At 33.4% G+C, this 13,624-nt stretch overlaps 1 protein-coding gene across 1 annotated transcript in view; it reads right to left on the bottom strand.

The window, feature by feature from the left end:
* Window positions 1-7,191: 7,191 nt before the first annotated feature.
* The window catches only part of LOC115874867 (chondroadherin), a 55,163-nt gene continuing 48,730 nt past the window's right edge, over window positions 7,192-13,624 (bottom strand). Inside the window, exon 3 of the mRNA XM_030890163.1 lies at window positions 7,192-8,178. Within this exon, the coding sequence (XP_030746023.1) occupies window positions 7,287-8,178 (892 nt within the window). The 3' untranslated portion in view covers window positions 7,192-7,286. The remainder of the gene's footprint in view (window positions 8,179-13,624) is intronic.

The raw sequence follows: 13,624 nt of genomic DNA, 5'->3' as shown, positions 1-13,624 counted from the left end.
TATGACTGCATTTCCAAAGAATCTTTTTACGTACAATTTAATAGTTTAAGTATTTTTTTTTAAATTAATAATTTAAGAGTTATCAACAGAAAATTTGATTTTGTATATAGGAGACACCCTGTATATTATTAATTCATTAAAAATAATGTAATATTACCTTTCCAAAACTATGCCATACTTGATATTTTGATCGAATCCTCTTCGAAATATATAATTTTTAAAAATTCGTCCACTTTGAATAAGCAGGCTTTGAACGGCGCCGAAATGCAGAAAAATGGTAGTTGTGAGTAGCAATTAACACGAAAATAATATTTGCAATGAGAGATGTAGAATTTTATAGGAATTTGAATTATATTTAACAACAACACGTTTAAGCTATATCTAATAGCATAATCAAGACAAGAGATTTTGCTACAGGAGGTGTTCGAAATGTCGACCGTCTTCTGTTATGCAAAGACGGGACCGTTTCTGAACATTTATTGCGGAATTTATTAACTTAGTGGGGGTGAAAGATACCCCTGCATGACCTTTAATTACTTCTAATTCTTGTCTAGATTGTATGAGTAATTTAAAAATAAGAACTTTTAATCTTCCTCAAAGATAAAAATCCATAGGCGCTAAGTCCGGCGGCATCGACGGCCAACAGGTAGGATCTTGGTTAGATATTCCGTTATTCTCGAAATTGGCTGCAAACATTTTTTGATAACTTTAGCGTTGTGAGGCGGTGCCTCGTCTTGCTAGAAAAATATGTTTTCCCATTCCATTAACTTCTAAAAATTTTGTTTTTCGAAGGGGGCTATAACAAAATATCAAGTGTGCTATATTTTTTGAAAGGTAATTTTAAATTCTTTTAAGTTAATTAAAATACACAGGGTATTCCGCATAAAAATGTCTGTCGATAACTCTTACATTATTAGTTTAAAAAAAAATATATGCTTAATATTTATATCTAAATTACATCAATAAAAATACCGACTTCGTGTTGTCTGAATTCTGTGTATGACATTCTTTATACGCCACTGAAAACTTATAATGGCTATCATTTTTAAACCAAAAAATACATCAAAAAAATAAAAAATACCTACCGTTTCTATAATATCGAGGAGGAATACATATGACGTATTTTTTGAACCATCCCGACGTACCCCTTAGGCGGCACCCCTACTCACTTGAAAATCTTAAATGATAACACCCCACTTGTGGCGCCTTTTTGGAAAGCTCATGAAAAATACTAAACGATGATTATAAAATTTTTAGTGTGAAATTGAAAAACTACCCCTTACACAAAAAATTAGGTGGACATTAATGAAAAAAGTGATTTTTTCAGCATAAGTTACAAATTGGGAACCAGCTAAATTAGACAAATGAGGTATTTTTCAAACCACCTTGACCCACCCCTAGGTGCCACCCCCTCATTTCTAATCTTAAGATAGCGATACTCCACTTGTGACACTTCTTTGGAAAGCTAATTGAAATTGCTAAACGATGGTCATACAGACTTCAACTTAATTACTGGTAAGCAGTGATAAGAAATGTAGGTGTGACAATTTGAAAGAAATTTAAAATGATGATTTATTTTAACATTTGCTCAAAATGACTGCCGTTTTGCTTCATACAAAAATACAAACGATTTTAAAATTTTTCTCTCACTTTTTGGAAAGTCCTCTCGGAATATTTCGACATGCTTCAGTTATACTCTCCCGCAAGCCGCAATTCTTGCAACGAACCTGGTTTTGTCTTGTAGCCTATGGATTTAGTGTAACCCCACAAGAAAAAGTCTCAAGTATCGCTATCTTGATATTAGAAGTGAGGGGGTGGCACCTAGGGGTGGGTCAGGGTGGTTTGAAAAATACCTCATTTATCTAATTTAGCGGGGTCCCAATTTGTAACTTATGCTAAAAAAATCACTTTTTTCATTAATGTCCATCTAATTGTTCGTGTAAGGGGTAGATTTTCAATTTCGCCCTAAAAACTTTATGATGACCGTTTAGCATTTTTCATGGGCTTTCCAAAAAGGCGCCACAAGATTGGTGTTTTAATTTAAGATTTTCAAGTGAGTAAGGTTGCCGCCTAAGGGGTAGGTCGAGGTGGTTCAAAAAATAGGTCATATGTATTCCCCCTCGATATTATAGAAACGGTATTTTTTTATATATTTTTTTGGTTTAAAACCTATAGCCATTGTAAGTTTTCAGTGGCCTACACTGTATTTATAGTAATACGTGGTCAGCAGATTATTTAAAATAAGTAACTAAATACCTTATTAAAAGAATGTTGTAAAGCTCAAAAATATTAAATATTATTATCCACTTGTATTTAGCCGTAGACTAAATTAAAAAATATGTTTAAAATATTTTTCTTGTAACTTCTATTGTAAGATAAACACCAAATGATATCTTAATTGTTCAAATAACAGTCAATTAAAAATTAAAAATGAATACCCTTTAAAAATATATATAATTATAAAAATTATATATTTTTCCTCTCTACATTTATACATTAAAATTATTAAAAAAAAACTTATGTAAGCTATAATTTTAATTTTAATGCCAAATTTTACAGGCAGTGCTGAATACATTTTTTATTTATCTGAATGGTTTAAAGCCTGATTGTACAGGGTGTCCCACTAAGTATAGCTCTCGGCTGTATCTCGGAAAGTATTAGCCGTAGGGGCTGCGGAAAAAATATTTATAACTAAAGAGGCTATGAGAAATTGCTGGAAATTATTGTCAAGTTTGTAGAACGACCGCTAGGGGGCGCAACTGCAACAAAAAATAAGAAAATGGTGTTTTTACACCATTTTGTCTAGATAAGGTGTACTATAAGAGACAGCTTTATAATCTTCAGTAAATTTTGAATATTTTTTGTTAGAGCCATTTTCCCCTATCTACAAAAATAAAGTGGTGGGGGAAGGTTAGATCTGTTTTTATTTAAATATTAATAATACTGGACTGGATGATCGGAATTCAACAAGCGAGGGTTCGTTTAAAAGAGCGTTTCTTACTCTATATTGTATCATATAAACAATAATAATTAGCTTTTGAACGTAGACGCTAGGAAGCGTTGTCTTACAATTTAACAAACATTGGGCGTTTTTTAAAAAAAAATAAATGCAATAGTATATGTAATTTTAACTGAGAGTAAAGAGTAGTAAAAGCTTAAAAAGTCGGCGAAAACTGCATCCTGATATCTTCTTTCAAACCGAAGATATTAGCAAAATTATAATAAATACAAAAAAATAAACCCTTAATTACCTTATTTTTACAATACGGTATCAGTAGCCCTCTTGATTATGTCCATTCTAACAAAAAATAAGATAGAAATAGTTAGTTTATTTTAAAATCGACGAAATACCAGATGTATTAATATGCAATAACTAAGATATTAATAACAGTGAACAAGAGAGAAACGATGATTCAGTGAAGTCAGGGTAGGCTCTGGAAAAAAGTTGCTTTTCACGTAATAGTATAAACGTCAAATTGTTATTAGATCAACATTTTGATAGTCTTAGCAGCGTTTTTTATTTTTTGATTGCTTATTCAAAATGCCAATAATTTCAACTACTTCAAATAATGGAGGTATTTTGAAAAAAGCAATTAAAAGATAAAAAAACGCGGCTAAGACTATCAAAATGTTGATCTAATAACAATTTGACGTTTATACTATTACGTGAAAAGCAACTTTTTTCCAAAAAATACCATGCTTTCACCGAATTATCGTTTCTTGTTCACTGTTATTAATATCTTAGTTATTACATATTAATACATCTGGTATTATGGTATTCTGGTATTTCGTAGATTTTAAATTAAACTAACTATTTCTATCTTATTTTATTTAGGTTTGAAAGGAGATATCAATATGCGGTTTTCGCTGACTTTTTAAGCTTTTACCACTATTTACTATCAGCTAAAATTACGTATACTCTCGTATTTAATTTTTTTGAAAAAACGCGCTATGTTTGGTAAATTGTAAAAAAGCGCCTCCTAGCGTCTACGTTCAAAACCTTATTATTATTATTTTTGTGGTATAATATAGAGTAAGAAACGCTTTTTTAAACGAGCCCTCGTTTGTTGGATTCTGATCATCCAGTCCGGAGTTATTAACATTTATATAAAGATAGATCTAACCTTCCCCCACCGCTTTATTTTAGCAGATAGGGGAAAATGTTAACTTATCTAGGCAAAATTCTGTAAAAATTCTATTTTCTTATTTTCCATATCAGTTGCGCCCCCTAGCCGCCGTTTTACAAACTTGAAAATAATTTCCAGCAATTTCTCATAGCCCCTTTAGTTATAAATATTTTTTTCCGTAAGTCCTACCGCGAATACTTTCCGAGATACAGCCGAGAGCTACTCTTAGTGGGACACCCGGTACAAACATAGCTTAAACTCCAATTCAAGTAAACTGAGAAACCCGCTGAACTCGCATCTTCTATTTAGGTATATTTTTCTTGTAGCAAGATTATAAGAAATTGGCCCGGTTGTACATACAGGGTGTCTCATTTTTGTGTACTTTATTGGGTTTCTCGTTTATGAGTAGAGCTACAAAGATGCAGTCTTCACATCACTGTACTACATTTTTATGAAATTAAAAATGTTATCCACATATTTGTCCCTGCCCTCTGAGTTCCTAAAACACAGGGCGAATTTGAAAATGTTGCATTTTTCGACTTCCGATTTCTCCGTACTCCCGGTATCTCGGTTATAATATAACTTATCGAATAGGTGAAGACTGATATCCGTAGAGTTTTTGACAACGCTGTGCCGGTCAAGCTTAATCACGTGACTAAAAGTTTATATGAACTATATCTAAATAGAATCGCTGAGTTCAGCGTTTTTCACAGTTCACGTAATCTCGAGTTTAAGCTATGTTTGTACAACCGGGCCTAAAAGCTCAGTTATTTTATCCTCAAACATGGCTGGCTCAATTTCAATCGTCAAATATCTAATTCTTGAACTAAGAAGTTGCAATCGTTCGTGCGCAATTATTCGTGAACCATCACTTACTTTAAATTACTTTTTATTACTCATTAAAACAAAGGAAAATCTGTTTTGTAAAAAGAGAAGATTTCGACGGGTGGCATTGACGAAAAAATCATTTACGTATGAATTTTATTGACAGACGGTAAATGTCACTATAATATACCGTGTGATGCATAGGAACACGGAACATAGGAAATCTCATGTAAATTTTGAAATTTTTAAATATTATATCTCTAGATGATTTTATGCAAAAGTTGTTTTAGACTTTTTTGAAGAGGCGTTAAAGTTGTACTTTTGTCTAAAATTTCGTTTTAAATTCTAGAAAAAAGTTGGTGTTTAAATCTTAAATCTTATCTGCAAAAATCTACGTTCAAATTACTAAATATTTATAATACGGCCCAGAGAAAGCTACAATTAAAATACCAGCAAAAATATGAGTCTGTCATTGTCAAGTTCGATGTCACATTTTGTTGTTGAAGGTAGATTATTGCAACTAACTTTTAAATTCCGATTCCAAATAAAACGAAATTCTAGACAAATGTACATGTACTTCAAAAAAGACTCATACAAGTTTTGCATAAACTTATCTGGGGAGATAATATTTGACATTTTCAAAATTTACATGGAATTTCCTATGCGCCCCGTGTTCCGATGCACCACACGGTATACTATCGTGGGACAGATTATATAGACCAGACCACCGTAGTAGTAACATAGGCAGAACCGGACGAATTAGCCTATACCCGTCCGCCGGATAAAAAGCAGGCAAAAAAATGCGATAAAATAAAAATAGGTAGATATGTGATAAGAATGTTACAGAATTTGTATTTATTCGTGTTTTAATAGCCAAAACGAATACATAGATTCTCGCTACAGCTCTCGTGTAAAATTTATTTTTTAAGTAAAATAACGGATGTTTACGAAGTTCATGAGAAAATTCAAAGTGTAAATTGTAAAATGGTATTTCCAAAATAGGTCTTATCGGGATATACAAACAATTTTTCCACAAACTTGTAAACAGGCCAATTCCATCTTTACTATATCAAGAGTTATTAATAATTTTGAAATACATGGGTGCGTGTCCCCACAAAAACATTAATGAAGAACAGGAGTTCAAGCAAGTGTTTGGGGTGGTTTTGTAGGGGAGCATATGATTGGTCCGTTTTTTATAAAGGGTATTAGGTAACTGTTGCAAAGTATTTGGACTTGTTACAGCAGCAGATTGTCCCTAGAATTCGTGAGTTATTAGGAGAAAGATTCAACAAGATGGTTGCCCTGCCCACAATGCCCGTATTGTTCAAGAATATTTGAACAATACTTTTCCCAACCGTTTAATTAGTGGACATGGAACTATTTTGTGGCCAGCTAGATCACCAGATCTTTCTCCCAATGATTTCTTTTTGTAGGGTTATGTAAAATCCAAAGAGTATGGTCGTAATAGGGCTAATAATCTGGATGAGCTTCAAGTAAAAATATGAGAGGCTTTCCAAATGATTAGCCCTAATATGTTAGCCAATGTCAGACGGGGATTTTACGACCGCCTAGGCTTCTGTCTAGCACAAGAAGGTGGTCTTTTTGAACACTTGTTATAACTTTTTTTATTTAGAGTAATATTTTAGTTTTGTTCGGGTTTAGAGAATTTATTTATTTTTAATTTTGGCTTGTAAACACACTCAAATAATAAATATTTAAGTATTTTTATTTTAAATGTTACCTAAGTGAAGGTAAACACTTAAAATGAAAATAATAAATACTCGGCACTGCTCGCGTCGTATTCCTATTGTCACCACCGACCCGTCTAAGCACAACTGCAACTGCGTACTGCCTGACCAGCCGACTAGCTGGCAGTGAATCTCTAGTACGAACGCAAATCGGGTAAACGTAAGTTCGTCCGGCAACGTGCTATGTTACTAGTAGCCTGGTCTTCTCTGTATACAACTAATATAATCATTTTTTTCTTGTATTTTCTTTCTAAATTCTTTCGTTTAGTTATCCAGCTATTAATAAATGTATTCAACAAGATAATTTAACAAATGCCTCATCAATATTAACACTTAGCAACTATATAATCGAAAATAAAAAACGTTTTATAACACACTTACTCTATATACATTTACAATTTATATCACAAACCATACCAATATTCTTTTTACTTATTTTACAAAATCATTTTCGAATCGAATTCAATTTCCTAATTTGTGTCTTTATAACAGATTATAATCTATATATAATTAATAATAAAAAATATCACAATTTCGTAAACGCTATACTTTGGTTCTTATGTACACAACAACAAGAGGGCGAAGCCTACGTTATCTTTAGCAACTTTAGAATATATAACAGCAGATTTAAGTAATTGCACAAATTGTCTAAACGTCCCGCTACGTTCCTAGAATCGGGAGCGGCTTCTAGGTTTTCTTTCGTTACTTCTTCACAACGTCCTATCGATTCTATATCAATATTGTTCATATACATACCGTTCACCTCCAAAGGCGATATACAGTAATTTTTCGAAATGAAATTTAATATACTACCGTTCGCCAGAGGACCGCCTAGCAAAGAGTGAATATGACAGTCGCAAGGGAAATGATTAGATATCACAGTCAGTCTTTCCACTTCAACTAAAAGTGAATCTGGACTAGGAATTTCCAGGATGTGGTTTCCCTGGAATCTAACGTGCCCAATGTGCTGTTCCCAGGTCCAGTTCAACCACTGGATCGAGTCGATTTTGTTGTTCAAAAAGTTAAGCGATTTGATGTAGGTCATATCGTCGAAGGCATCGCCGTCGATGTTTCCCAAGTCGGATTCTTGAATTGACAGGTATTTGACGTTGGTAAGGCCACGGAAAATGCCTCGTTTCAAGCTGCGGAGGTCCATAAAGGCTAGTTGCATGTGTCCTAGCGTATCCAGGCCGTTGAAGCAGTCCGGTTCGAGGACTTTGATGCCTGAAGGTAGGACGATCCGGTCGACTTCGGTAATGCCGGTGAAGGCGTTCGATTCTAAAACAGTTAGAGGGTTATGGGTTAGGACTAGTAATTTGAGGTTGGTGGTGCCGGCAAAAGCGTAGCCTTCTACCGTTTTGATTTTGTTGTAGCTGAGGTAAATGCTGGTGATGTTTTGGAGGCCGGCGAATGCGAAGGGCGAGACGGTTTTCAGTGGTGTGTGTTGGATTGAGAGGTCTCGAAGCCTGGGTAAACCCCTGTAAAAAAGTAAATGCATGAGTTTATTATGATATAATGATGGATCTAGTAATGACCAGACTATTGTTTGATCTGCAAGATCAAAACAAAGACCAACCAGTGCAAGACCGCCTCAAGCTCCAGTGCAAGACCAAATCTGCAAGTTGTTGCGGTCTCGCATTTTGTTACGTTTATGTAATAAGAAATTACTTATATGTTCAAAATTATTGTTTTAATTTATTACAAATAGTGTTCTCCACTGCAACCTTGACTGTTCCATGTTCCGAAATTCATTGTTCGTTTTCCGTTCCCAACTGAAGTGGTATGTGAGAAGGATGGACAACACGCGACTGCCTCAGAAGGTACTAAACTGGCTTCCACAAAAGAGAAGGAAACCGGGAAGACCAAGGACAAACTGGATGGAGGGTGTCAAGAAGGCGATGAGCTCAAGGGACCTGCGTGACGGAGACTGGAATGAACGGAATGAATGGCGACTAGGCATCGCACATCGTCGAAGGACGTTTTAAAAGCGATTCTTATATACATATAAGTAGTGTTCTCCCGATCCAGAAAATTTTAAAGGAAGAAATGTTAATTCAATATAATATATTGAAAAACAAGAACTTTTATCAGACAAATATTGTTTCATTAAAGTTTCATTTGCTTTAAATTATTTAAAATACTATTTATTTAAAGATTTTCTATATAGAAAGTGCACTGATAAAAAAGATAGACTTGAACTAAAGTCGTCATCATTCTTGAAAAAAAAAAATTTAGTGGAAAGAGAGTTTATTTTAGCGTAAAAGAAAATATTTTGCCTGAAGAAAAACTCTCTTAACTCAAGAAAACTGGTTCTCTTGTAAAATTCGAAAATTTCTCTTTTAATTTCTTAATTCTAATCTATTTTCATTCAACCAAGTGCAAATTACTTTGTTTTAAGATAATAAGAAAAATACGCTAGGAAGTACTTCATTCAAGAAACATGGCCATTTTTCCAATAGCTAAATACTCTTTTGATGAAAAATAATAACGACACTCAAAGACGATGACGAAGGACGGTATATTATACAATCAGTCGGCAGTCCGATCAGTCGTACGTCGCATTTCATAGGTCGCACATCATAGTACGCACAGGTTTTGTTGCTTGGAATTTTGCATAATTTGCTTATTAAACACATATCGTATAACAAATTAATTAGTGATCGTTATTAACATGCATTTGTCATTTTTTATGGACAAATTTTAGGATATATGGATTCTTTAAAGGAGTTTTTGAAAAAATGGAAATTAGAGCACTTATCTGCTATATTTGAAGGTAAGAGACATTTACCTAATGCACCTGTTTAGATAATGCATGCGTGACTATAGATAGAATAAAAATATAGTTATCGATTTTCTAAAAATTTCTTTTCGTCGTATTAAAAAATTCAAAATGTGACCAAAGCTAATAATTTATTTGTTTTACTTTGATTAATCGTGATGTAACATTTTTTTGTAATTTGTAGAGTGATGAACCACCACAAATCATACCAAGGAGTGAAGAAGCAGAAATAACTACTATCCAGGAAAATAATATCCCTTTACTTACTACAGACCAGGAAAACCTAAATTTATCAGAAAATAATATACCTCGTAATATGCCTGTATATGGATGTATTGACTTCTCTTAGATCAAAATAAATTTTAGTTGAGTCAATACTATTCGCTATTGGTTTCAGAAAAGTGTCTCTTTAATCAAGAAATGTCCCTTTTCAATCTACAATTTTTGCATGAATCAAAGAGACTATTGTTCTTGTAGCAAGAACTTCTTTGCATATTCATTTTGGGTCAAGAGTGAAATACGTTGGATAGATAGATTCTTCTATTCTCTAAAGTAATTTTTTAAAGCTTATGACAAGATAGTTAATGCTTTGGGCAAAGAAACGTCGTTCTTGGCCCTATTCAAAAGCGCCAATCTTTTGGGTCAAAGTCATATTCATTTCGACTGAGAGATCTTTTTTTTCAGTGTGCTTCTAGTAAAAATCTATTAAAAATGTAAGACTTGCAAGAGTCTTGCAGCAAGACCAAGACTGTACCTTGCAAAACCAAGACCAATACCAAGACTGCTTATTAATTAAAAGACCAAGACCATGAGATTCTTGGTCTTAGTCTTGCATTTACTTAGCACTAGATGGATCTGCAAAAATAAAATAAAAACAATTTACTGGTTGCCTACACAACCGCAACGTGTCAAGAAAAATGGCGCATCCGCCAGAAAGTAAAAGAAATTTTTGGGCGCCATCTCTTAATCAAGTCGACAAGTAAGCGAATTAGACAATAGAATTGTCCAGTATGAAGTAGAACGCTCTCCGAGAATTGTAGAAGTTTCCAGAAGCAGTCAAGTAGAGTACATAAGCCGGCGTAACCGGCAGTTGGGATAGTTTTTTGAAGTTTGAATATACCGCGCTTTAAATTATTACGAATCGGACAATTTGGTGAAGGAATTTTATAAATAGTTAGTTATTGTGTGTATAAAGTGAGATAATAAATTCGTTAAGTATTTTATCGTGAGTTTAAATTAGTGGACCCACGGAATCCGTAACAATAGGTTGATTTATGTGATTAACTTATAAACCGAAAAAAAAACATGCACTTTTTATCTTGTTTATAAAAATAAGTATAAAGTATATTATATTTTTAGAAACCTAAAAAGACAGGGTGTCCCATTAAAACACACAAATTACAGCATAAGTTTAACTCATATTTCGAGAATTACAGCTCCCAGCCAAAAACTTTTTGAAAATTTATAAGATATCCAAGATACGGAGGGGGTCGAAAAATGCAATATTTTAAAATTCTCCCGGTATTTCAGAAATTAAGTGGACAAATCTGTGTGTAGGACAAATCTGTGTCTGTAGCATATTTAGTTCATAAGAACGTAGCACAGTGATTCTTATAAAGGAGAAACCCTGTAAAATACGAAAATGGGACACTCTGTACAGGATAAAGGAAGTTAAAAACGCAATAATATACAGAGTCTCCTATTTAAAAAAAATTATCTCGATCCACTCACACTTTTTTGAGCCACCGTATAAAAGTCAAAATATTTTCTTGAAATGCACCTAGTACATACTTTCGGTTTGGTTTGGTTGTGAAGTTTTTATTCTAGGAGCTACAGATGCCCGACGCACCTTTGCCTGACCTTGTACGTGTTATAAAATACCTTAGGATCCAAAAAAAAACCGCGTCCAGTTGGCTTGGAATGACGATCGATGACATTTCCCATATAATTTTACATTTAAAATGACAGCGATCTTCATTTCATAGCCATCGCTGACGCTGGTTTTATTCAATCATACGGTATATTCCACGCTGATTATTTTTCTATGTGTGCTATCACAGATTAGGTATACTATATGTATACAGATAAAAATCTTATCCCTAATTCGTGGTACGAAAATTGTTTTTTATGACGATGTGCAAACGAATAAAATTTCCTGTGCGCGAAAATAAACTCGCGTAAAATAACAATAAACAGCATAACAGAGAGATATCTAAATAAGGCCAGGTGTTATTTCCTTTACTTGAGGTGGTATTAACTCTCTTCATTTATAGTTATCGGATCGGAAAGAATTCTGTTCGCGTCGCGTCCGCTATTTAAACTTAACCTAAGTTTGAATTTAAAACTTGGAAATTGTTTTGTTTACTAGGTATTTTAAAACTGAAGGGCTAAAGTGCTTGTTTCCAGTGCTTTATTGTTCAACGTCTGCCAGTGGGTTTAGGGCAACAAGCAACAAATTCTCTTAGAAGGGCTAAGTCGTCATCTGCTGTAAACCTAAGCCACTTTATAGGTTCTTTAATATTGGAAGAGGTGGAATCCATATTTTGGGCCATATTTATTTAACTAAAACTAATCTCAGTTACTTAAATATCAAATTACCTAATAAAACTAAAATAGTAATTCAAATAAATAAAATTTAGCGGGTGTTGCATTAAAAATTGACTCGCGCATATCGTAACCATGATAAGGTACGCGTAAATACTGCATGACGCTATTCGGTTTTCCGATATCTCTCTAATAACTGCGCCGGTCAGGCGCTGTGCACAATTTTAGAGGCCATAAGTGGGCGTGCTATGTGCGGAAACTAGTGCCCGATTCCGAAAATTGGAACCACAAAAAACGATAAAGAAAAAACAAGGTTTATAATCTGTGGTGCTATTATCATAGTAGAAGGGAAAGAGTAGTTTTACTCTTCCAAATATTTTCTGCCAGTTTTTACAATCTGTCGAATATCGGTAGATTGCAGATCGTTTCAGTTGAGTTCCGTCCGTCGACCTGCGAGGTTCGAGCTTTGCGTCCCAGCACAGAGACGGATTGACAAAAAATGATAACAAAAATATTTTTTGTTACATGCGAAAGTCTATTGATACTTTCTAGCGGTTAAAATCAAACTCTTCTAAATAAGAAGGGATCTCTTATTGATCTTGCTTCTGAAGTTGTTTTGAAGTTTCTATAATGTTTATTAGCAATTACTGAAGTTTAAACATGGTAATTAATGGCCAAACGTACTTGACGTTTAGAAGAAGCTTATTCCAGATCTGGAAATGTTATTCCCGATCTTCTATAGAAACATTTCTGTAGAAATATCTGCTTTCTATAGAAATGTTTTTTTATGTAAAAATATGAAACTGCATATGAAACTGGAATAATTTAATTGTTTAATTTCTGTGTTTAATATATCAACATTGCGAGATGTATAAAGAAATAAATCGTTCCAAATTTTTATGCACAGCTAAGTGGGCATTTTTATCAGGTAGTTTAGTGTAATGTTGCTAAAACAAACACATTAATGTTAAAATAAAACTTCTTTTAAATTTAAAAAAAAGTTGTAAAAAATCTCTGAAATAGATAATAATATAAAAATATGTCATTATATATTTTTTCCGCATTTCTTCCCATCAGAAGATTTTCAGATACAGAAGAATTGTTACTTACACGAAATATGAAAATATTCTGTTTTCAAGCAAATTTTTACTCGATGATCAATTTTTTTTATTGTATTTCATTGTGAATTCATATTTTCCTAAATACATCTCTGTGAAACTATGGCGAGCATAGACTTAAAATAAAATATAGACTGAGCATCTCATTTATAAATAGCTGGAACATGCGGTCAGACAATGTCTTGTTATTGTTGTGTTATTGTTTTAGGTTATAACGAGTGCGACACGAGCGATAGATAGGTTGTCTCTGTCGTAACGGTCGTTCCCTGACGACTCTGCCGAGAAACACAACACTTCTTTCGTTTCTCAAGTACACCTGAACTCTCCGTATCATAGCCGGGTATTTTTTTTATTTTAATGAAGCTATAATTAAATTAAAAATATATCGTATTTAAACGTTTTTATATTTTATTAAGATTTAGGACAGGTTTTTTAAATAAAAGTTTAGTAAAAAACGTCTTAGAGTCCAAAAAGGATAAAAAT

This window comes from Sitophilus oryzae, unplaced genomic scaffold (assembly GCF_002938485.1).
Source record: "Sitophilus oryzae breed Bouriz unplaced genomic scaffold, Soryzae_2.0 scaffold_1307_pilon_pilon, whole genome shotgun sequence".
NCBI classification, from domain to species: Eukaryota; Metazoa; Arthropoda; class Insecta; order Coleoptera; family Curculionidae; genus Sitophilus; species Sitophilus oryzae.
Note: the sequence above shows the minus strand (reverse complement) of the source record. Positions and strands in the feature narration are given on the sequence as shown.